The sequence below is a fragment of the Typopeltis vanoorti genome, chromosome 10 (assembly GCF_054136105.1).
Source record: "Typopeltis vanoorti isolate ZY-2024b chromosome 10, IOZ_Tvanoo_1.0, whole genome shotgun sequence".
In the NCBI taxonomy this organism is placed as follows: domain Eukaryota; kingdom Metazoa; phylum Arthropoda; class Arachnida; order Uropygi; family Thelyphonidae; genus Typopeltis; species Typopeltis vanoorti.
The window spans coordinates 80,821,633-80,846,958 of record NC_143558.1 but is presented as its reverse complement, the minus strand read 5'-3'; the positions used below and the strand labels follow the sequence as shown (position 1 = coordinate 80,846,958).

Here is a 25,326-nt window from a genome sequence, read left to right as displayed (position 1 = left end):
CAGCATGAATCGACTATTCTTGGCAACTCGCCAAGCAGAGATCTACAAACTGTGGGTAAACTATATCTTTGAATACAGTAATAGAAGGGAACTAATAAATAATTTAACACACACACACACACACACACACACACACACACACACACACACACACACACACACACACACACACACACACACACACACACATATATATATATATATATATATATTATGTATGTTCTATATTAAGGCTAAGATCCTGAAGTATTATAATCCTATTCTTTATAATAAAATCTCAGAATAAAAGGTTATGTGAGTAGAATATGTGCCATTCACATCAGACTAGTGTTATGGTTAAGATTAGGGCAGTTGATTTGTATTTCACAGGCCTCCTTAAATTACTGCTCATACCATATTTTGGTGTGATGTAATGGAACTGGTGCCTTTCCAGTCAATCCTGATCAGCAGGTTAGATTTAAAAGAGTTATTAAACTTAATGTTGATCCCTTTTATCTAGGTGAAACTGGATTCACAATTCTAAAGGAATTGTGCATCCAGCTTCACCTATACAAGGCAAGGTAGAGGTGCACTGAATACAGTATACTCATGGGCCAGAGGAGTTAGGGAATCCTTGGAGGAGATGAATAAGTTACTTAATTTTGCAAGAGGTTTAAGGGTGGCATTAAAGTTGTATTTGTGTAGTGTGCTGTTTGTTTTATATGAGCATGTTGCTTTAATGTATAGAATGGCTAGTTTTACTGCAGTCAAGTTTATTTTTTTCACTAGGTGCAATTTTGTGAAGAATTTTGTTGATAGCAATTTCATTCATATTAAAATAGCATCAGGACTAAATTCTTCCAATAAACTTCATCAATATTATTTAAACTTTTTTTTTCTTGTTGAAATAGTATTGGAGTTTAATTTCTCTCCATGAAATTTTTTGATAAACGATGCTGGATCCCTTCTTCCACTCAGTCTTTTATATCAATAGTGATCAAGATATCAGAGCCAATTTCATTTGCAAATTCCTCCATCTTTTCATTTGAATACTTTGCTGATGCTGATGAAGGAATTCTTTCTTCTCCTATCATCATACTCACTTCATCTTATTTTCCATGTCAGGCTGAAAGCATTATGCAGTCAAGTAAACTGGTTTCATAGTGTAGCCAATATACTATTCTTGTGCCTGTTGACTATGTATAACCTCTGGTCTGCTTACATGTTTTGCAGGGGAATAGACTCTGCCACCTCCACATGGAATTGGTTAAACCAACTCCTTCAGTTAAAAAGTACTTATTAAAAGGTTTTCTATATCCCAGATAAGATTCAAACCTAGGTCTTTCAACTAATGGATATCGATGCCTACCAACTTAGAGAACAGAGTGTTACATACTCTCTAATTCTACATAGAAAATTTTCTCTGTGAGTACACTTTGGCAAAAGATTACAGCAAAAAAATCCTGCTGTTTACACTCAAACTAAATTCTTTTTAATTTTGCAAAATTTGTATACAGTAGCTTGTGTAACACCATTTCACCTCAATTAAGGAAACACAATTTTAGTGATAATTTACAACTTTCTCTTTTGGAAGTTTTAAAACATTTTATTTTCCAATATTAGTATACTAGAAACATGAGGCAGCTTTGCAGTCATGATTATTTTATATTTGTATAAAATAAAATTTGGGTAACAATAGCTGCAGACTGACCATGTTATTAAAAAAAAAAAAAAATATATATATATATATATATACATCTTATTCCACATTGGTTTTGAAATTCTAAGGTTTGATTACAATAAGTGACTGATAATTAGCAGAATAATTATCAGCAAGTAAAGCTATTTTAAGTATTACTTAAAATATTGATAATGTCTATATTTTAAAGATAAAATATTTCAACAATTTTTTTTTTCCAACCATGCCTAGTGCTTTTTAGAGCATTTCAGACCTGTAATGAATAATGTGTTGGTCTTACAATGGTTCTACTGCCTGAAGACTTTCAGAATATCCAAATCACAGGGAAATCTGGACCACAGAATGCAGTTTGCAAAGTACAAATATTCTTCACCTGGTTGACTAAACCAGTAAGTAAACTGAATTATCAAGAACTCAATAAGGAAGTAGATATTATACATAAATATAATATAAACAAAACTTTTAGAAAAATTATCTTTCATTTACCTCTGTGTTGCCAAAACACTATGAACTGCAGCCACTCCAACTACAGCTTCTAGGGTTCTTAATAGGGTAGATGCATATTCATAGTCAAAGCTGTGCTTATCAATATCAGAGTTAATACTTAAGTTTTGGCAAAACTGGAGTTGACAGATAAGGACAGGAAACAAATTTCTGAAAGGCAAATGTCCAAGATGTAAAGAAACCGATACAAATGCAAAGTAACTTATATTTTTAAATGAATGTCATATACAAAAACTGAAGATGAATTGTAAAATTTCTAGTTAGATGCACACTAAACACAGTGTTAGTTTGCAATTGTAACTATTGTTGTGTCCCTATCTATGATTATTAAACTTTCCTTTATCCTTTCAAGTGAATCTCTAATTTTATCTTTATTCAAAACATAACTATGCACGAGATATTACAAAATTCAAATATTTAAGCTTTTTCTCTCCTTTAGTGTCCCTAATATTTATATTATACTGCACCTTTCAGGACATTTAGTTTAAGATATATAATTCAAAAACAAGGAGCAATTACAAAAATATGTCTGAGTGTGAAACTATTAAGCAGTTGTGACCCTTTATCTCGTAACTTAACACATTAATTTCCCGCATGATTAGGTTCGTACGTTTTTTCAAGTGGTGCATTAGGCAGCAATTTCAGACAAATGTATTATTAATGAACAAAAGTTTATTTAAGATCTTAAACATGGTACAATTCAATTTCTATTATATAAAACACAATTTAATACTAAGAATAAAATTACACAAGCTAAATTGAAGTATTAGGGCAAAATCCTATGTGGGAATTTGCGATCATGCCGTCGTAACAGACTTTATACATATAAATATACACATATAATCCTGGAACAAATTAACACTTTACTTAACCTTATACTAGCCAGAATGCTCTATATTGCTATAATACCATGGGCATTAATGTTTATGTTCAGCTTACCTTATCTAACTTACAAAACAACATAGGTTAAACTATCCTTGCACTATGCCCATACAAACATTTGACCTTTAAGACACTCTCATATGAAATACCATGTGCATACATAAATTTCTAGCACATGAATGCTTATCAAATAATATAAACTAGTTTACTTTCATTCTACTCTGATTTGTACTAAAATCCTGCTATATCTTCGACTGTCCAGTAATTAACAATGATTGCAATTATATGTGATTTCAATTGATACAAGATTTTACAGTACTAGGATGAACCCTGGTTTTCACGATCTATACCTTTCGTGCTTGAATAAAGGACACATACAGGATCTTCTATTCTATCACTATGGAACTCATCATGTGGGCATGGATTTCTGTATGGATTTTCATTCCCTCGATACGAGTACTGGATGATGAGATACATAGACAAATTTCTTCCTTCTTGTAACTATACGACGCTCCTCGTCTCTTGCAATAGGAATACGGAACCGAATTCCCGCACACTTTGTTTCCTTGTTGTGTTGGACAGAGATAACTCCTACGCCCATCACTCAGGAAAACCGCGTGTTACCTATACGAAGATTTCGTGAAGACAATCTCAGGAAAAAAAAAGCATTGGGGGGGGGGGGGGGGGTTCCTAACCCTTTTATCAGCATGGCCCCTATCGGCACCTTCTTCAATTTCTTTCCCCCCCTACTGGAGTCGATCTCACTCACCAATTAAAGTCGTGTTTTTATGCCCAAAACATGCTACGATTTGCTTGCACATGACGACTTCAGGAACTTACCTTGAGCAATCGTCATTTGTTTTAAGCTAGTCTTTATACTAAATTAATCCCCCCTTTTAGAATTTACTTGAATATTTTAATCTCCTTTTTTTCAAGTGTTAAATTAGCCTCTCACATACAAATTCTTATCTCTAATCTTCTTTGTCTTACTTAACCTATTTTTTTTTTCATATCTTTTTTGTAATAAGATTCCCCCTTTTTATTATTTAGTTAAACAATTTCTGCTATAATTATTTTACTTGGATGCAAGCATTTTTTCTGTTTTTAAATATTTTGTATTAGCTACTTACATAGGATTTTATATTTTTATTTTCTTGTTACACCATGATAACTGAAATTTTTACATTCTTGTTTATCAGGGTGTAACACTACTTAAAGAATTGCAAGGTAATTTCCATTTACTTTGCCACTTAGTACAAAAACTTAACACAATTAATGAAAACTACTCTGCAATTCCAATACAGACCAAAATAAAGATTAATAAAACTGTTTTGCTAACAATCACAAATACAAAACTGAAAGTGAAATTTCAAAAGTTATTCAGAAAGTTGTTCTGATACTCAATCAAATGTTAATACAAAGCTGACTCAGTATTATACCAGAAAAGTACCTCCTCTTCAAAAACAAGTTCTCTGCTTGGACTTGCATTAAAAGTTGTTTCTCTCTAGTTGGAAAGTGAGCTAAAAACTATACAGAATCTGGAAATATATGTAAGAAACAAAGTGATGAAGAGTAAAAGTTCTGAAATGTGGTTTCAAGTTGCTGTTTACATACAATTTGGTAACTATTCTCAAAGCCATTTTCTTCTGATTCATTACTACTGTTATCTTTAATCCTAGTGAATTAGATTATTTACCGAAAGAGTGAAATTACCTACCTTGGAGACTTCAATGGTCGTAATTCAAAAACTACCTTCTCTTCTCTAATTTCACAGATCATGCTGGAAGGCAAGCAAATTACTTGCTGTAACCTATCACAAATTGTTTTGCTCACTGACATACCAAAACACTGGATAATCTTCATAATTCTCCAAACACTATGGATCTTTTCTTAACAAGTTCTCTCTCCAAATACAATGTAGAAAATAGGTCTCCTCTTGGCAATTACAGCTATAATCTTGTCCATATTTCCTTTTCTACAACTGACCTCCCAAGCAATCTTAGCTGTATCCCAGGACTACAACAGTGCTAACTGGTTTATTATTTTTATTTAATAAACCAAATTATTTAAGATTTGTTGAAAGGAGGGCCTTCATAATGCACTCAATGCAAAATGCCAAACATCCATTTAAACTGTTCATCAAAAAATACCTTGGCACTATAAGAATAAAAATTCAGCATAATTTAAATCACTCAAATAAAACTCCCAGCTTTGCACTTCGACTATGCTACAGTCTACAATAACTGCAACAAAAATGATGAACATATTTAAAACAGATTTCATAAGGGTAAATGTTAGAAAAGCTTACTTTCTGTTCAAACAGCAGTTGAATTTTCTGATCCCTCAACTAAGGCCGTTGAGAACAATATGATCACTCAATGAAGAATACATAACTTTCAGGAACAAGTCCGCACCATAGTGTAGACCATCAGAGTGAAATGACTTGAAACGATGAAGTTCCTTCTTCATAGTGCAGAAAATTTACTTAATTAAAATTTCACAATGAATCAGCCAGAATTTATAACAGTTCTTTATTTCTCAATCTTTTATAATCTGTATAAAGGATAAGAATGTGAGAACTGAAGTTTCTCATATAGGAAGAGAAATTTCATTAGTACAGTAATGTTTTGATGGCTGTTTTGGAGGATACAGCGAGTTGATTTTTAAATTCATGATGCTTCCTTGGGAATCCTTCGTACAGAGAGAGAAAAGATTGTGAATCTTGATGAATAAAGTGGAAAGCAGCAACACTTATATTTTTTTAAAAAAGTCATTAAAGGAGGAACCTTTTATTGCGAAATCTGAACTTTTCAAATCACTAAGAATAGGAAACCTACAGTTATTTCCAAGATAAAGTGGTTTTCAAGAGAGGAACTTTTTCTGCCAAAGAAATAAATGGCTTTTTTCAACAGAGGTCCAGACACAGTTAAGAGACATAATGTTCTTTTTACCTTATGACTAAACAAACACACGTAATAACCACAGTAATAAGTTTTAATAAGTAAATATATCATCCTAAGTATCTTAGGACATCGTCAATACAGTCAATTCAAACAATACTAGGAATAACATACAGTTAGGGCACATGATTACAATGGAATCCCAATATGTGTCTAAACCGTAATGACATTCTTGCTATTCCTAAAGTATGGGAAATTGTCATACAAAATTGTGTAAAATAATTTTTTTTATATATGTTATCTTATTTTAATGTAACCCCCCCCCTCAATTTAATTCTATAACACGCTACTGCACGCTTATTGTAATCATGTGCCCTAACTGTATGTTATTCCTAGTATTGTTTAAATTAACTGTACTGACTGAATTAACTGCTCCTCTGAGATTCTTCAAAGGAGCAGAATCTGTGTGCTCTGGTTACTAATGATTTAATGATGCCAAATTTTTGAGATGGATGATGAGCAGAAGAATTGTGAATGTAGTGACCTGAAAATGTCGGCTTGCAATAGACAGAAGTGGAGATGGAACCATCTTCTTTTCTTCGGATGTGTAAATCCAGAAAGGAGATACCCTGTGGAGATTCTTTTTCTAGTGTAAATTTCATGCGAGGATGAAGGTTTATTTTATCTAGAAACAGGTGTAGTTCCTAGACAAGAACAAGCCCATAGGATTCCCATACTTTATGTCAAAGGCATCTCCGAACATCTTTCAAACACTACCACCTACAAACCAATCAACCAGAACTATAATTTGTTACCTTCTCCTAAAGACAAACCGTCACCTCTGATGCTACCTAGCATGTACGAGGTTCCATGCTCCTGTAAATTGTCTTACTATGGACAGACAGGTAGATCTGTTCATAAACGCATTTCGGGACATCAAGACCATATCTGTCTTATCAAACCGCAGAAATCTGGCCTCACACAACATGGAGTTGAAAATCCAAACCATAGGATCCATTGGGAAAAGACCAAACTTCTACATAGATCTTTATATAAACATGAACATTTATATAAAGAATGTACTTCACAGACCAAATCTAAACCGTAACGACTTTCTTGCTATTCCTAAAGTATGGGAAATTGCCATACAAAATTGTACAAAATAATTTTTATATATGTTATCTTATTTTAATGTAATGTTTCCCCCCCCCTTCCAGATATATTTTAATTTAATTCTATAACATGCTACTGCACGCATATTGGGATTCCATTGTAATCATGTGCTAACTGTATGTTATTCCTAGTATTGTTTGAATTAACTGTACTGACGATGTCCTAAGATACTTAGGATGAAATATTTACTTACTAAAACTTCTCTTCTTTGGTGCATCAATCTGAAAACTGGTAAATATAGCAGCACATCACAACATCCTGTATTGTGACTTCCTTTTTATCTCTTCATAACTCTTAGCACCAGTTAGCATCATTATTAAAACTTATTACCGTGGATATTACGTGTGTTTGTTTAATCATAAATTCTCCACAGGTTTCATAGTATAATACATTTTTATCTTATATATATTTGGGCCTGAAAACCAGATAAGATGTGATAATTATTAAATCTTTTTAGATTTTAAGCTGCAGTAAAAGTCAGAATATTGTAAATTTATTTTAATGTATTTTAGTATTATTAATTTTTTTTGTTTATGTATATTGAAGTGAGAAGACTCAATTTATTTAATTATTATTGAAGATAAGAATGAATTCTGAGAATAGATAGTAAATTAGATATATTTAGGATAATAGTTGTGTGCTTTTATTTCAGTATAGAAATCTGATACCACTCACAAACTATTTTTAAATAGGCACAGCAGATAGGATTTAATAGTTTAAAACTTATTCATAATAGTGCAATCCATGAAAGAATTTACTAATGGTTTATATTTATTAATAGTTTGATGCAAGATGAGTACTGAGGTCCAGAATCAGAAATGATGGTGAATGTGAATATGAAATTAAAAGAAAGAAAGTCATGGGAAAAAAAGCAATGTTAAACAAGATAAAAAATTACGAAAGGTCCGAAAGTTAGAATTGTCAATGCAACAGTATTTCTAGTAGTGATGTATGGATGTGAAACCTGGATTATTAAGAAGAAACACAGACAGCAAATTGATTTATTTGAATTATGGGTGTGGAGGCGACTATTAAGAATCCCATGGACTGCAAGAATGACCAATAAGAAGGTTTTAGAGAATATAAAGACAGAATGCTCCTTGGAGGTAATGACTGCTAAACAGAAGTTGATGTACTTAGAATATATTATGCGAGCTGATGAATCATTGGAAAAGGCAGTTTTGTTAGGGAAGAATGAAGGAATGAGAAGAGGAAGACCACAAAAGAGTTGGGTGGACAATATATAAAAAACATATGAACTTGAACTTACAATTACTGATAGAGAGTACAAGAGGCCAAGAGTTAAATATAACAACATAACATAGGATAGCCACATAACAACAACAAACATTGGTCATATTCTAATACAATAATATCAGTGATAATAAAAAAAAACAGCCATTCATAATGACTAGAATTCCCCAATGATGCAATATTTATGACATAAAACAATATGACTGAGTAGTCTCTTACAAGTTTGTAAATTCTTCTAAAGATAAAATAATGTACATATCGTATGGTCACTGGTCATATTCTAATGATCAGAAATCCCCCAATAGATGCAATAAGGTAAACATACAAAATACTACCAGGTAACCAAAAACTTTTGTGTGATTTTTCATAATAAAAATTAAACAACTGCAGAAATTTTTGTAAAATATTTTATTCATTAAAATAAGCACCTTAACAATCTACAGTTCTTTCCGAGATAAAAGTTTGTAAATTCCGCTTTTACAAAACATTTTGTCTTTAGAAGTAATAAACCTAGCAACCTCTGCTTCAATTTCTGTTTTATTGCGGAACTGTCTATTTTGCATGCGATTGTCTAGCATTAAAAAAAAAAAAAAAAAAAAGGTAATAATTGCTTATATCAGGAGAATATGGAGTATGAGGGAGTATCTCTCATCCTAAAGCACACTTCTTACTGGTAAGTTTTGCAGTGAGGTTTTGCGTTATCCTGTAAGAAGAACACTTGCTTCTGATTAACTAGTCCTGGATGTTTCTGAAGTAATGCATCATGCACACCCTTGTGTTGCATCGAGTCAATTTAAGCAATAATTATTTGGCCTGCAGCAAGAAACTCGTAGTGGACAATACCAGCTCCAGTCCACCACACACAAAGCATAGTCTTTTGGTGTTATGATAAGTCCGCTTCCTGTTAGAGTACAAGATCCATTTTTCATCGCAAGTGAGCAAGTAATCCAAAAATAGCTCATTTTTATGAGGTGAAAGAAGTGAAGAACAAATTGATAGCCTCTGAAGTTTATTTTCATCTGATAATGCATGTGGGACCGATTTGCTTAGCTTCCATTTCTCCCAGTTGATGCAAGTGTAAACGAATTGTTTTATCACTCACTTTAAACATTTGTGAAAGTTCTTGACATGATAATCTTGAATTATTTTCAATAGCGGCACGTAATTCTTCATTATTAATAATGGAGGGTCTTCCTGAATGTGGTGCATCTTCAAGTGATTCATCACTAGAAACAAAGTTTTTAAACCATTTCTGCATAGTAAGTTCTGCTACCGCATCTTTTCCAAATGCCATATCCTATGGGACACCTCTGAAGCCTCTGCTTACACCAGGTTTAATTGACATTTTAAAAGGGTTCAAAGCCACAGAAAAAGAGCACACACACACACCAAGTTAGAGAGTATCATCATTAGGCACAGATGTACATAAAAAAATTGTGCTTTGAAAACCACTATAAAATAAACAGGTCATTGCAGAGAACTCTACTGAAAACAGCACAAACTTATTTGATTACCTGATATTTATGATGTAAAACAAAATTGCCATTATATAATTAAAACTGATGATAAAAGTGAAGCACCTCTTTTGATTTTTTTTATTGATCAACTAAAAATTCTTGCTTGTGTTGGATGAGCAGATAAGTGCATTTTTCAAGTCCTGAATATACTATACGTTTACAACTGTTCCTGGGTGGATTCATATAAAAAATTAATTTTTTCATTCAAAATTAAATATATATATGTGAGTGTATTTTTTTTTTAAATGAAATGATAATTCTCTACAACAAAGAGTTTTGATGGTCAGCTTTGACAATATGTGTCTAATTAGCAACACTTCCCTTGACAGTGTTTCGCTACCAACTCCACAGAAGTAATTTTTGATATCTTTACATCTCTTCTCTTTCTAAACAAGCATTGATTTAGAAAGAGAAGAGATGTAAAGCCTATAAATATTATGTTATTTATATTTAAAACAAAGTGTTATGCATAATCTGTCAATTGAGTCACTTGAAAGGATTTCAATCTCTTAGGTACAACATGATGAGATTTCATGCCAGCAGGGGTGTTGCCTGGTTAAAAAAGGCTCCCACTATTTTCATCAGGAAACCAAGGCAAAAAGTGAAAAGTCAGCTGCTAGAACAAGTTTCAACTCGACATCTACAAGAAGAAACACAAGAACAAATCCAACTTCAGAAGAAATGAAGATAGAAACCATCAATATAAGGAATATTAATGGAAAGGAAATCAAACCTGCAGAAGAATTTGAAAAGTATTGCGTGAAAATTATTGGCATTACTGAGACAAAGAAGACAAAAATAGGTGAAACCTTACTAAATAAGTAAAGGATGTTACATTCAAGCAATGATCCAGGAAAGGAAGGAATAGTGATAGCATTCAACACCAAACATGAAGATAAACTTCAAAACGGGGAAATGGACAATGAAACTTATTTGTGCCTATGGTCTCATGAGAAGACACAATAAATAAGAAAGCCTCAATCACTACATCAGTGTTGCTAGTGGTATTGTAAAAATAATTATAATTTAAAATTCTGAATATTTTTACGTATTGTTTATGTTAGTATGTTTATTAATTTTTGTTTCATAGCACGCATTGTCGGCACTTGCGATGTGCCGTTATTGAAACTGTTTTGTCAAAGTGATATGTAAAGCATTTAAAAAATTTATGTACTTACTGAATTTGATATTTGTATTACTTACAGGAATTTTATTGTAGTTTAAAATTATCAAAAGTTGTGTTTTATGGAGACATTCTCTTGTTGCTAACAGAGACAACGTGCCAGCCATTATTTTTAGTTTCTCACTTGCCACTTTCAAGGAATGCGCATGCTCGCCGAGAAGTTTGATATGTGACTGACAGCTGACAAGTTCGGTATCGAAGCAACAACATTTCGTTTGAAGGAAATAAGAACACAGGCCGGCAGATATTTAGATTTGGAGGAAATTGAGTTTTTTTAAGTAACAGTCGGAAGAAAATTAATAGTATATTCCAAAAAGGGAATCGTGGAACTATGAAGTTTTAAAGTGGAATAAGTATTGATAAATAAAAGGGAAATATTGCTATAGATCATTTTAAAAGGAATATTGGAGGAAATGCAAATTGAAAGATTTATAGTAGGTTATGAAAAAGGAATCGTAGAACTGTGAGTTTTTTTAAAGTGGAAGAGACTGTCAATAAACATTAGTGAATAAAAGAAGAGGTTGCTATTTACGTTCTAAAGGAATGTTCGAGAAAACTCTGATTATGAAGTTTCATCTGTCTTAAGGACACCGGATCTAACTATTATTTCTACTAAAAAGAGACAAAATTGAGTTAGGAAGAATTAATGTGTGCTACATAAGTGATGATAAAGGATCCTGTGAAAATGAAGAATAAAGTCACATATCTTCGGAGAAGAGCCTTAACAGAGAAAGAAACTGGCTACGAACATTTTGTGATTGTGCAAACAAAGTGTTTAGTCTAGTCTTAAGTGTAAGTTTATTTTTAAAAGGCCTTGGATCCAATTAAATTTGTAGTTAATTATATAATATTTGTTTGAAGTGTATATATATATTGTTTTTGTTTTATTAAATGTGTTTATTTTGTATTTTGGTCTTGAGTCAGTGATTTTTTGGATTCCGAAAGAAAGAGTTAAGGTCACTGCACCAAGTGGAGTGAACCCTTGTGCAATAAATAAATATATAGGTACACTCGGAAATAAATTTAAAAAAAAAAATTGTTGAACAGAGATCATCTCTATAGACAGGATAATATTAAATAATTAAAAATCCTATATTTAAACAATGGCACAGCCAGTAAGATTAATATTATGATAATATCCTCTATATAAACATCTCTATAAAGAGATCAAATCTATATAAAAATCACTAAATATTAAAAGTATCTTCATGCTGGTTCAGGATGCACAGGTGTACAGAAGATATGAAACTGGAAGTTACCATTTAATACTAAGTAGGATGAAAAAGAATATAACATTTAACAGAATAGCATGTAGGAAAGTTCTTAAAAAGAATTAAAGGTGAGTAGCTTTTACAGGTAAATTGTAGACTCCATTATACAAACATTATTGAAGAAAATATATTACATGAAACAGACTGAAAGCTAAAACCAAACCTTAGTGTCTCAGGGGCAAACTATGAAGAAGACATTAATTGATTTAGTTAGGGAGGTATGCAGTCAAGTTATCTGCAAGGATAGAAAAAAAAAAAAAATTCCACGGTGGACACAAAGAAGTTAAAGAAGCAGTCATGGAAAAGAAGAAAGCATACCAAAAGTTTCTAGAAAATAAGTTGCCAGATGCCCTAAAAGAATACAGAGGAAAATGTAAGAGAGATAAGGTATTTGTAAAAGTAGCTAAACAAACATCATGAGAAGACTTGATTCTCATGGTAAGAATATAGAAATTAAGTATCAGGAAGGTGGCAAAATGTTTTGGAGACTATTAAGAAAGCTCAGAAATGGAGGAACGAGTACTGTAAAAGGAATCAAAGATGATAAAGGTGGCATGAAAATTGAAGATAAGTATATCCTAGGTGTCTGGAGTAATTACTTTGAAAGACTATTAAATTAAACAGGCAGTGACAGAACCATACTGGAAAATTTTAAAGAGGAATGCAAAGAGGAGTAACTACTTGAGGTAGAAAAAACCATCAAAAACTTGAAGTGTGGAAAGGCAGCAGAAGTAGATGATATTCAACCAGAAATGCATAAGTATGGAGGTATAAAAGTTTTGCAGTGACTACACTGCATAATTCAGAAAGTCGAAGTCCAGATGATTGGAGTTAAGCTCTCATAGTTCCCATCTATAAAAAAAAATAATAATGGTGAAGGCGAGAATTACAGATGAATTTCTTTACTAAGTGTTCCAGGTAAGATGTATGCAAGCATAATTGAAAGGAGACCGAGAAAGATTGTGGAAGAGAAACTTGGAGAAGAACAAGCTGGGTTCAGGCTAAATAGAGGTTGTCAAGATCAGATTTTCACTTTAAGACAAATAGTTAAGAAACTGTGGGAATGTGACAAGTCCACAGAGAAAAGCTTTTCCAAACACTACAATTATATGGGGTGAATAGAATATTATACAGAGCACAACATTATCTATATTGTTAGTCAACTGTTAGAATTGATGAAAATACAGGAAGACGGTTTGATGTAAAATGAAGGGTAAGATAATGAACATATCCGCTCTTATTCATCATCTATATGAATCACATTACGAAAGAAAGTGGCATTAGGTCTGATATTACAATCGGAGATGTCAAACTTAGTATGCAGATTGTAAAGACATCTAGTGCAAGTCTCCAGATTCTCTAACTAAACTGAATGAGTTGTAACAAATGCAAATCAATTAAAAGACCAAAACTATATGAAAATACATAGGAACATAGAAATCTTCAGCTGCATTCTGAATAGAGAACCAATAGAACAAGTAAAATATTTCAGCTATTTAGGTGCAGTTTTTAGTGAAGTTTAGTGATTGTAAGTTAAATCAGGAAATAGACAACAGAATAAGCAAAGCTGGTATGGTAGATAGCTAGTAGAATAAATTTATATGGAATAAGAGAGAAATTATTCCAAAACCAAACTAGTGGTATACAAAAGTATTCATACCAGTTTTAAGTTATGGATCTGAGAGTTGGGTTAGAATAAAACTCTTGATCAAAGACTAGAGACCACAGATATGTTGGTTCTGAGAACAATTAGGGGAGTGAACTGATGTTAGTAATGCCAGAATCATACTAAAAATGAAGATATAGAAAGGAACTTCATAATGTTAGTATCCAGGAATGTTCCAGCAGGGCTAATCTAAGGTGCTATTGACCACTTAAATAGAACGGCTAAGGAAAGGTTACCAAAACAGATGTTTGATGCCAAAATGGCAGGAAAGTGACCCAGAGGAAGACCAAGATCTGAGTGGATTGATTCAGTCAGAAATTCCTTAGAAGCATGTTGGATATGACAATATTAAAGTGCTGACAATTAATAGCCCAATTGGAATAAAATTGTTGATAGGAGATTAATAATAATGTAAACTTAATCATGTAGTGCTCTCATAGTAACTTGAACATCTCCTTGAGGGGTACATATCAGGAAATTAATGATGATGAGGTACATCACTGGAATGCTGCATTTGACTTTAACTGATTCTTGGTGTTTATGTTCCAGACTATTCAGTCACTGTACACCAAGGAGGGATTCAGTAATTCTTTTCAAAATCACTCAAACAGCTTACGCAACCCAAACAAATGATATCTGATCTGAAATATTATTATTATTGCTCAGAACCTTCATGGAGTCGAAGAACTCATCATGGAAGGCCCATGTCATAAGCAAAAAGTCTATAATACCACTCCTTAAACTTGTTCACTGTTTGTGCTCTCCGTATCCTATCAGGCAATACATTCCATAATCTAATCACCCTCCATTCAAAAATGTCACTTCTTACCTTCTTCCTTACTTCTATTGCAACTTAATGGGGTGTCCCTTGTTTTACCATACAAAAAATCTTACCAGTGTCAACCTGGTAACTCAAATAGTTCTCAACAGTTAAAATGTCTGAATCATATTATCTCTGCATCCTCTGTTCATCAAACTCTTCAGTCCATTTTCATAACTAACATTATAAAGTCCTGAAATTTTTGTTATCTGCCTCTGCACTCTTTCCAAGGTTAATTTATTCTCTTTCAAATACTGGTGACAAGATCTGAGCACAAACATTGTGGTAAAAGTTTTGCCTGTATAACAGAAGGCTTGGTAAACAAGATCATATCCCAGATGGCCAAAGGAGAGATTCCCATATGAGAACCTGTTGAAAGAAAAAGTGTCCGAGTTTAAGTCTATAAGTTTATGAAACTTAATTTAGAAATGGGGTTAATAAGCATCTCTTTTCTTAGTACCTTATAATATGATTTTTCAAGATAAGTGCAAATTGAAGATCCTTATTCTTCTTTCACTAAGCGTTATTCCCACTTCCTATGCAGGGTCCGCGTATTACTTAGATGCGACTTCTTGTTAGTACCACTCCCAGCCGACCTGTCGCCTAGCATGCCACTGGGGGGGATATATTTTTGGCTGTAGTGGCATATGTTCATGGGGCCAGTTTGTCTGCTTGCGGGATGAAAAATGCCAGATAAACTGGCGGAAAAAACCCTACTGCCCACGCCCGGCTAACTTGGCTATGGCTGAGGAAGATCCTCAAATTCCTCACGTTTTCAATGGGAATCGAACCTGGGACACTCCTTCCCCAGTCATATGGTTGCAAAGCGCAAAGCCACTAGGCTAACCGTGCAGACGAATAGAGATCCTTATTAACCTTATTATGCATCAATACCAATTATGCAGTTCAAAATACTAAATATGAAGATATGGGAAAAGTTAGTAAAAGTCTGTAAACAAAAAACCAACACTTTACAATGAACATCATAGGAGTATACTAAGGGAAGATAATTTTCAAGCAACTTCCTCACATTTTACAATGATGTCACTGTTGAGTTACACAAGAGGAATGGGATGCATCATGATACTTTTAGATCTTGTAAGGGATTTTGAAAGGAGACAGCATGGAAGACTATTGCATATATTGGAAAATATGGGATTGGATTATAAAATATTAGAGTGGACAGGATGGTTGACTGACAGATAGCAAAATGTGAGTCTGAAAGATTTAAGGTGACTAGTAGTGTACTACAGAGATTAGTCACTGGTATATTGTTATTCAATGTTTAATTAATGACTTTGGGAAGAATTTGAGAGGTGATATATAGTTGATGATGCCAAGATAGGCAGAGCAATCAGGAATGTGACATAATGATCTGAACAGGTTGGAACTGTGTGCATGTGAAAATGGCCATCAGTTCAATGTTAGTAAATGTAAAGGCATGCATTTTGGTGTAGTGATATATCTAATGGTGTATTTAATTGTGGTATTGTGCTTGAAGAAACTGAGCAGGCTGGAGATCTTGGAGTTATAGTAGATAAGAAGTTGATGTTCAAGGGCCATATAGCAAAGATTGCATATATATACTTATAAAATAATTACAATGCTGAAACAAACCTTAAAATGTAAGTATAAGGAAGTCATTTTGCCTCTTTACAAGGATATGATACAACATAACTTGGACTACTGTATGCAGTCCTGATCTGGTTTCCATGGTAATGCTGATACAGTGGGGAAAGTAAAAAAGAGAGTGTTCCTGTGATACTGGGATTGTGGAATAAAAATTATGAAGACTGATTGAGAATATGTGAATTGCAGACACTAGCATACAGAAAAATGGGGGATAATATGATTGAGATTTACAAACTTCTAAAATGGCCATGCAGGATACCAGTAGATGGAATTTTTGATTTTATGGAGGGTAGGGAGAGGATAAGAATGAATGAATGAAAGATGGAGGTGGCAAGAGCTAGATTTTTCTCTCATAGAGTGGTGCATGGTTAGAATGGATTGCCTTTGGAAGTTGTAAGTGCAAATAATGTGAATGAATTCAAGAAAGGATGTGACATCCCCTGTTGAGTCCCTGACTCCCTAGAGGTATCTCTTTAATAATAATCATAGTCATAAGAATGATCTGAGAGTTGGAAAAGGCAGAATTCATTATAGAGAATAGTATACAGCCCTATATGTGATCATGAGAGCTCTTTGATCACCAACCTAATATAATAAATAACACAGATCATTACCAGTATTATTATGAAATGACACGTTAAAGATTATTAAAAAAAAAACATTCAGCTATATGCTAAATACTTATTGTGTTGCTAAATGATTAATAGCGCAAAAAATACAATATAAAACAAAGGAACAGAGATGGTAAAACTTATCTTCTTGAATAACACTTACATAAATTCTTGGGAAGCAAGTCCATAGCCTAGAAAGGCTCTCCACATTCTCAAACTTTCTAGATTTAATTTTATGGATTCAGGCTTGGGCAATTTATTATCACTAAAAATGCAAATATAAACAAATAATTTAAAAAAAAGCATGGCCAGTTAAAATTATCTACTTAGGAATGTGAATAAAATGTTAAACATTTAAAAAATTCTTATAGTAGAGGAAATTTTCAAATATATTTCTGTTAGAAGTCATAAGCTAAATTTCTTTGTCTAAATTAATTCTGTGCAAAAGTTCCAAATATGACCGAGATTATCTTCTGCAGCAGAGCATTTGCTGAGGTAAGCAAATTCATGCAAATTCAGTCTTAACTACTGCAGAATCTCTTAGTAAATATATCTTCCCTTTTTCCCAGATAGTTTTCCTCGCTATGCTAAACAGGAATGGAACATTTCAATGAAGTGTCGAAGATTTTCAAGAAATGCATCATATTGCTATTGTTCTAAATATGATGCATTTCAAGAAATGCATCATATTTAGAACACATTCCAAAATATCTCCAAATTAAAAGTGTTTCATGACCACACTTATTTGATGACCAATACAGCATGCTGGATACATGCTCGATAAATTATGTTCACCCACTCAACACATGGCAAGTGGACTTTACTAGATGGCAAGTAGCTTCAGAGTGGACAAAATAGAAATTTTTTTTGTTCACTAAAAAATAATTTTCTAAAACAAAATCTTTTGGCATTAAAAACATAGATACAGAATAAATGATCAATTTAGGAAACTCTTATTAACTATTTTGAAACATATCATTAAAAACAGGTCTTGGGCAAGTACATTTTGTTGTATTTTGCATAATTTGTTGAGACCTTCATATAGCCATATATACTGCCACAACTTGAACAGCACATAAACCTTTAATCAATTAGATACCGAGGATATTTTTCAAAGGGTTGAAGGAGGGAAGGGGTAGAGACAAGAGGCCATTCTTGCAAGTTGTATAAAGGTGCAGTGCGTAAGAGACTGCGGCATGACTTTTTTGCATGGAGAGTGGTTGGTGAGTGGAATTTATTGCCAAATGAGATGGTGAGTGCAGAAACATTGAACCAATTTAAGATGAGGTATGATAAACATTATCTCTGTTATAATGCATCTTACTATAGCCTCCCTTGATGAGTCTTGACTCCAGGAGGTGTTTGTATAATAATAATAATCTATTAATAAATCATTTACAGCTTCAAATTCATGTTTGTTATTAATTTTGTTAAGTTTTTGTTTTTCATCATTTTATAGCTCCAGGTTACAGGATGCCTAATCACAAACCAAAAGACCATAGAAATCCTTGGTATAGATCTGGATAACATTAGTGTTTTCTCAGTATATAAATCACCTAGTATAACCTTTGCTTTTGAAATGTCCCAGTATTTGACACAAAGGAAATCTGCTATTATTATAGGCAACTTGAACAGTCATAGCACACAGTGGGGTTATAGTGAAACAAATGAGGATGGAGAGTTAGTTGAACAGTGGGCTGAAAGTAATCAAATGAATCTTATACACAATCCTAAACAGCCATCATCATTTAACAGTGGAAGATGGAAAAGAGGTTATAACCCAAACCTTGGATTTGTTAGTAATAGAATAGCTAATCTGTGCACTAAACAGTTACTTGCACCAATCCCACTTGGAAAATGCTTTAATTTAAAAAAAAAAAAAGCTAACTGGGAACAGTTCTCACCAAAATTAGACATAAACCTGACCAACATTTCACCCAGACCAGAAAATTATGGAAAGTTCATCAAAGCTATTAGACAGTCTGCTACCAGGCACATCCCAAGAGGTTGTAGAACATGTTACATTCCAGGTTTTACAGAGTACAACGTGGAAATATATGAAAGGTATTGTGACCTATATGATAAAGATCCATTTTCATCAGAAACAATTGATGCAGGAAAGGAACTTATAGCAGTACTGTCTGAAAAAAGAAGTCAACAATGGGCAGAGAAAATTAAAAGCTTAGATATGAAACACAGTAGCAGGAAGGCCTGGCTCTTACTCAAAAAATTATCTGGTGACCCAACAACAGCAGCAACCAAAATTAATATAAATCCAAACCAAATTGCAACACAGCTATATCTAAAGATTATATTAAAAAAGTTAGGGAGTCATAAAATAATCTCTTCGAAGCACCATTTACTAAAGACGAACTAGAAAATGCCCTAAAAGCCTTAAAACCAGGAAAAGCTGCCGGTATAGATGATATCAGAAACGAGATACTAAGTAATCTGGGATTACTTAGTATCCCAGCTACCTTAAGCCTACAAAAATTGACCATCTATACTAACTATCTGGTATTGCACCTCCTCACATCAGAAGGACTACACAGAGTAGGTATGAGCAGAAATAACAACTAAATGATGAACGGCATCCTTTGAATGGACATGTTGCAGTATACATAAGAGGCTAAGATCAAGGAAAAGTTTTATTCACTTGGAACCGTTGGTTGATTCCATAAAAGCTACAAGGTTAACAATGTGGCAAGAACAATCTCCAGAAGCACTGAACTTAAACGAATCTCTTTCATCTGGCTTATATCTTGACTGACAAAGATGGAAGACATTGAATAGACTTCATTCCGGAATGGGCAGATCAAAGCAGAATATGGTCAGATGGGGGCTACACAGACAATGACAGCTGCTAATGTGGTGAAACACAAACCATGGATCATCTTCTGCAATGCTACTTAACAATAATATATGTACCCAAGAAGATTTAATGCAGTGTAATGAAACAGCTTTAAAGTATATTAGTCACTGGATGAGTGAAATTTGACATTTTACATTTTTACTTAATATGTTATGCAAGTGTCATTTTTGTCTTTTAATGTGTGTGTTTAATCATTTATATGCATGCTCTTACATTTTCTGTAGTTTGCAACGAAATAAATAAATCCTTTCTTTTAGGCCGGCGAAATAAATAAATCTTTTTATAGGTGGTAAGGAGATGTTTCGTGAAACTGTCATTTCAGTTTAGAAAAAAAAAAAAAAAAAAAAATATATATATATATATATGAAAAAAATAGATTTAATGACTCCAAGACCGAGATAACATATAAAGATTTTAATGATAAATACTACTAGTTTCGGCATATAGCAGCCTTCTTCAGGTATTTATAAAGGAAAGGAATACTAATAAACATTGAATTATTTAAACAAACTGGAAATTACAGGTACAAATTGCCTCACATAATCAATACATAAAAACGTTGTATTTTTCAAGTTGTTCCAACTGGTGTGCCATTGTTTGTTGCAATTGTGCGTGCAAGTTCACGTGAACGCCAATATTGAATAACTGCAGCATGGCTATCTGGGATGTTATAACTTAAATTATTATTTAAGTGGACCGGGTTCAGTAGGATTTCCCTTGATTCTACGATTTTCCTTTCAAACTCATCTTCACAGCGAAAAATATTTTCTGATCTATTCCAGCATACAGAATGGCTTTGTTGGTCATCATTAGGATTATTTGAAAAAAGAACATGACTGGATAACGCAGTTGCATGAGATCTTTTGTATGAGATGTCTCTCTTATGCTCTTCTATGCGTTGTTCAATAGATTTGTTAGTTTGACCAAAGTATGGGATATTGCAATCACACCACAATTTATATACTCCAGGGTACTTAAGGTTGTGATGAGTAGGTTTTGGATGGCTGATTAGAGAGCGGATTTTTGGAAGTGTGGTGAAGAAGGTCCTGATATTATATTTTTTAAGGACTTTAGCTATTTTCTTAGAGACTGTGCTAATGTATGGAATGGAGATGCTACCTTTAAAATTAATAGTCTCTGTTGTGTTGAGGGTTCAGAAGAAATTTCTTAATTGTTTTTTCAGAGTATCCATTTTGTTTAAAAATAAGAGTGAGGTGATTCATTTCTTTTTGTAGTTCATCTTGTTCATTTAAGAGAGAACGTGCTCTGTGTCCTAAGGAAGATATAATTCCAAGTTTTTGTGGTGGAAAATGATGAGAAAGATTATGCAGATATCTATTGGTATGCGTAGGTTTTCTGTACATAGAGATTTTTAATCTTTCAGAGCATCGTGTAAGCATAACATCCAAAAAAGGTAAAGAGTTATTATTTTCTATATCAGCAGTAAATTTTATATTAGGATGTTGAATGTTTTGTTCAGCACTAAAAGATCTTTAACTCAAAAACTTGAAGAAATTATGGATAATGTTAACTTACATGATTTTATCATTAACAGTGAAGCACAAGCCACACGAATACAAAACAAGAATAAATATACTCTTATCAAGAAATTTAATAATCTAATAAGGACACAAAACAGATCTGGTCATAGTGATGCCCGTATTAATCCTGAAAAGGTTGTAGTGAACAAATTTTCTCATATGTTAACGGATGCAGAAACGAATATTCTTAGCAAAGGTCTCAAATTATTCCCTCACCAAAATTTATCCCTAAAGAATCTCTTCTTACAAAAATAGAAAAAGCAAGTTCACTCATTCCTAATCATTTGGCGAAACTTCTTCGTATTGAATCGATTTTTATTATAAATAATGCCAAACCTCCAACAGATAATATTTCAGTGGCTGAAAGAAAAGCCCTAAAAAATCTAAAACAGAACAGTAACATTATTATTTTACCTGCAGATAAAGGCAACTCTACGGTCATCCTCAACTCTGAAGATTATCACAACAAAATACTTCAATTACTTGAAGATAGTTCAATATATTCAATTCTTCAGGAAGATCCTACAAGAGAATTACAAAACCGTACAAACAACTTGTTAAAGACTGCGAGTGAACTTCCTCATAATATTCGCCTCTCATTACGCTCTCTACATCCTCTTATCCCACGCATCTATGGAGTTGTTCCAAAAATTCATAAAGAAAACATCCCTCTTCGCCCAATTGTGGAAGGAATTGATTCACCTACATATAAACTTTCAAAATATTTAGCAAAGTACCTCAAGTGTTTCTCCAATAAATCTTCATCTTTCATCAAAAACACCACAGATTTTGTTTCTCATATTAAAGATATTCCCATCGATGATAATGATATTCTAGCTAGTTTTGACATTATATCTTTATTTACTAACGTTCCTACGGACGAGGTACTTACATTACTACAGGACAAATTATCCAATAAAATGTTCACTTTATTAAAGCATTGCATTCATTCTGGTTACTTCAGATATAAGGACTCCATTTACCAACAAAAACAAGGCCTGGCAATGGGCAACCCTTTGTCCGCAGTGCTAGCTAACATCTTCCTTGAAGACTTTGAAAAGAAAGCCATATCTTCCTTCTCATTTAAACCAAAAGTTTGGAAAAGATATGTTGATGATATATTCATTATTTGGAATCACGGGCTCACAGCTCTCACAGATTTTCTTCGTCATCTAAACATCCAACATCCTAATATAAAATTTACTGCTCATATAGAAAATAATAACTCTTTACCTTTTTTGGATGTTATGCTTACACGATGCTCTGAAAGATTAAAAATATCTATGTACAGAAAACCTATGCATACCAATAGATATCTGCATAATCTTTCTCATCATTTTCCACCACAAAAACTTGGAATTATATCTTCCTTAGGACACAGAGCACGTTCTCTCTTAAATGAACAAGATGAACTACAAAAAGAAATGAATCACCTCACTCTTATTTTTAAACAAAATGGATACTCTGAAAAAACAATTAAGAAATTTCTTCTGAACCCTCAACACAACAGAGACTATTAATTTTAAAGGTAGCATCTCCATTCCATACATTAGCACAGTCTCTAAGAAAATAGCTAAAGTCCTTAAAAAATATAATATCAGGACCTTCTTCACCACACTTCCAAAAATCCGCTCTCTAATCAGCCATCCAAAACCTACTCATCACAACCTTAAGTACCCTGGAGTATATAAATTGTGGTGTGATTGCAATATCCCATACTTTGGTCAAACTAACAAATCTATTGAACAACGCATAGAAGAGCATAAGAGAGACATCTCATACAAAAGATCTCATGCAACTGCGTTATCCAGTCATGTTCTTTTTTCAAATAATCCTAATGATGACCAACAAAGCCACTCTGTATGCTGGAATAGATCAGAAAATATTTTTCGCTGTGAAGATGAGTTCATCATCATCATCATCATCAAATTCCTGCCATGTACCCTCAAGGGGTGTACAGGATATGACAGTACTACATGAAAAAATTACATCATTACTAACTTCCTATCTACAATTTTCCTCCAAATCAGTCTGTTACTTGTCAAGACTCCAACATTATCAGATCTTATATTTCTATCTTCTAAGGCACTTTGTACCGTATCTATCCACCTATATCTTGGTCTTCCTCTGGGTCGTTTTCCTGCCAAACTGGCAGAGAACACTTGTTTTGCTAATCTTTCCTCTCCCATTCTATTTAAGTGACCATACCATCTGAGATTAGCTCTGCTAACGCATTCCTGGATGCTGACAATGTCAAGTTCTTTCCTAATATCCTCATTTTTAATATGATATTGCCATTGATGCCATCTGTTCACGCCTCTAATCTTTCTCAGGACTCTCATATCTGCGGTCTCTAGTCTTTGGTCAAGTGTTTTACTTCTGACCCAGCTCTCAGATCCATAAGTTAAAATTGGTTTGAACACAGTCTTGTATACAGCTAATTTAGTGTTCCGACTAATTTCTTTCTTATTCCATATGAATTTATTCAATTGACTTCCCACGATACCAGCTTTGCTGATTCTGTTGTCTATTTCTATATTTAGTTTACCATCTTCAGTAAAAATTGTGCCTAAGTAGCTGAAATGTTTTACTTGTTCCACAGGTTCTCCATTCACAACACAGTTGACATTTTCAATGATTCTGCCTATTTTCATTGTCTTTGTCTTTTTATTGCTGACCTTCATACCATATCTATTACAACAGCTATTCAATTTAGTCAGAGAATCTTGCAGACTTGTAGCAGATTTATTTAGAAGTATAACATCATCCGCATAAAGCAAAGAGCTGACATTAACATCTCCAATTTTGATATCAGGTTTAATACCACATTCCTTCATAATGTGATCCACATAGATAATGAATAACAGAGGGGATAATGTACATCCTTGTCTCACACCAGATTTAACATTAAACCATCTTCCTGTACTTCCTTCAATTCTAACTGCTGACTCACAACTCAAATAAAGACTAAGTATTGCTTGATATAATGCCCCATTGACACCATATAACTGCAGCGTATTGAATAGCTTCTCTCTTGGCACCTTGTCATATGCCTTTTCCAAATCAACAAAACTTAAATACAGATCTTTGTTATATTCCCATGCTTTCTCGACTATTTGTCGTAAAGTGAAGATCTGATCCTGACAACCTCTATTTGGCCTGAATCCAGCTTGTTCTTCACCAAGCTTTTCTTCCACAATTCTTCTCAACCGTTTCTCAAGTATACTTGCATAGATCTTGCCAGGAACACTCAGTAGGGAAATACCTCTGTAATTCTCACATTCAGTTTTATTTCCCTTTTTATATATGGGTACTATGAGAGCTCTACTCCAATCATCGGGAATTCGTCCCTCTGTCCAGGCTTTCTGAACTATGCAGTGCAGCCACTGTAAGACTCTTATACCACCATACTTCAGCATTTCTGGTCGAATATCATCTACTCCTGCTGCCTTTCCACATTTCAAGCCTTTGATGGCTTTTTCTACTTCAAGTATGGATATGTATTCCTGACTGCATGCCTGGTCAGTGTTTTTTATCACTGTGCTGTCATCACTGCTTGTTTCATTTAGCAGTTTTTCAAAGTAATTACTCCATACTTCAAGGATATCTTTTTCTCCTGTTTTCATTTCACCTTTATCATCTCTAATTCCTTTTACAGCACTCTTTCCTCCATTCCTAAGCTTCTTCAACAACATCCAGAATATTTTGCCACCTTCTTGATATTTATTTTCTATATTCTTGCCAAAGTCCTCCCATGACTTTTGTTTAGCTAGTTTTACACACTGTTTAGCTTTCTTACATTTGTCTCTGTATTCTGTAAGA

The 25,326-nt window shown here is 33.4% G+C and overlaps 1 protein-coding gene across 1 annotated transcript in view; it reads right to left on the bottom strand.

Moving 5' to 3' along the window:
• LOC150102538 (RNA polymerase II-associated protein 1) overlaps positions 1–25,326 on the bottom strand; it is a 754,864-nt gene that overhangs the window by 358,749 nt on the left and 370,789 nt on the right. The window contains exons 18-19 of the mRNA XM_090399226.1: positions 17,255–17,356; positions 2,165–2,332 (exon numbers count right to left, since the gene is read on the bottom strand). Coding sequence (XP_090255352.1) covers positions 2,165–2,332; positions 17,255–17,356 — 270 coding nt within the window. The remainder of the gene's footprint in view (positions 1–2,164; positions 2,333–17,254; positions 17,357–25,326) is intronic.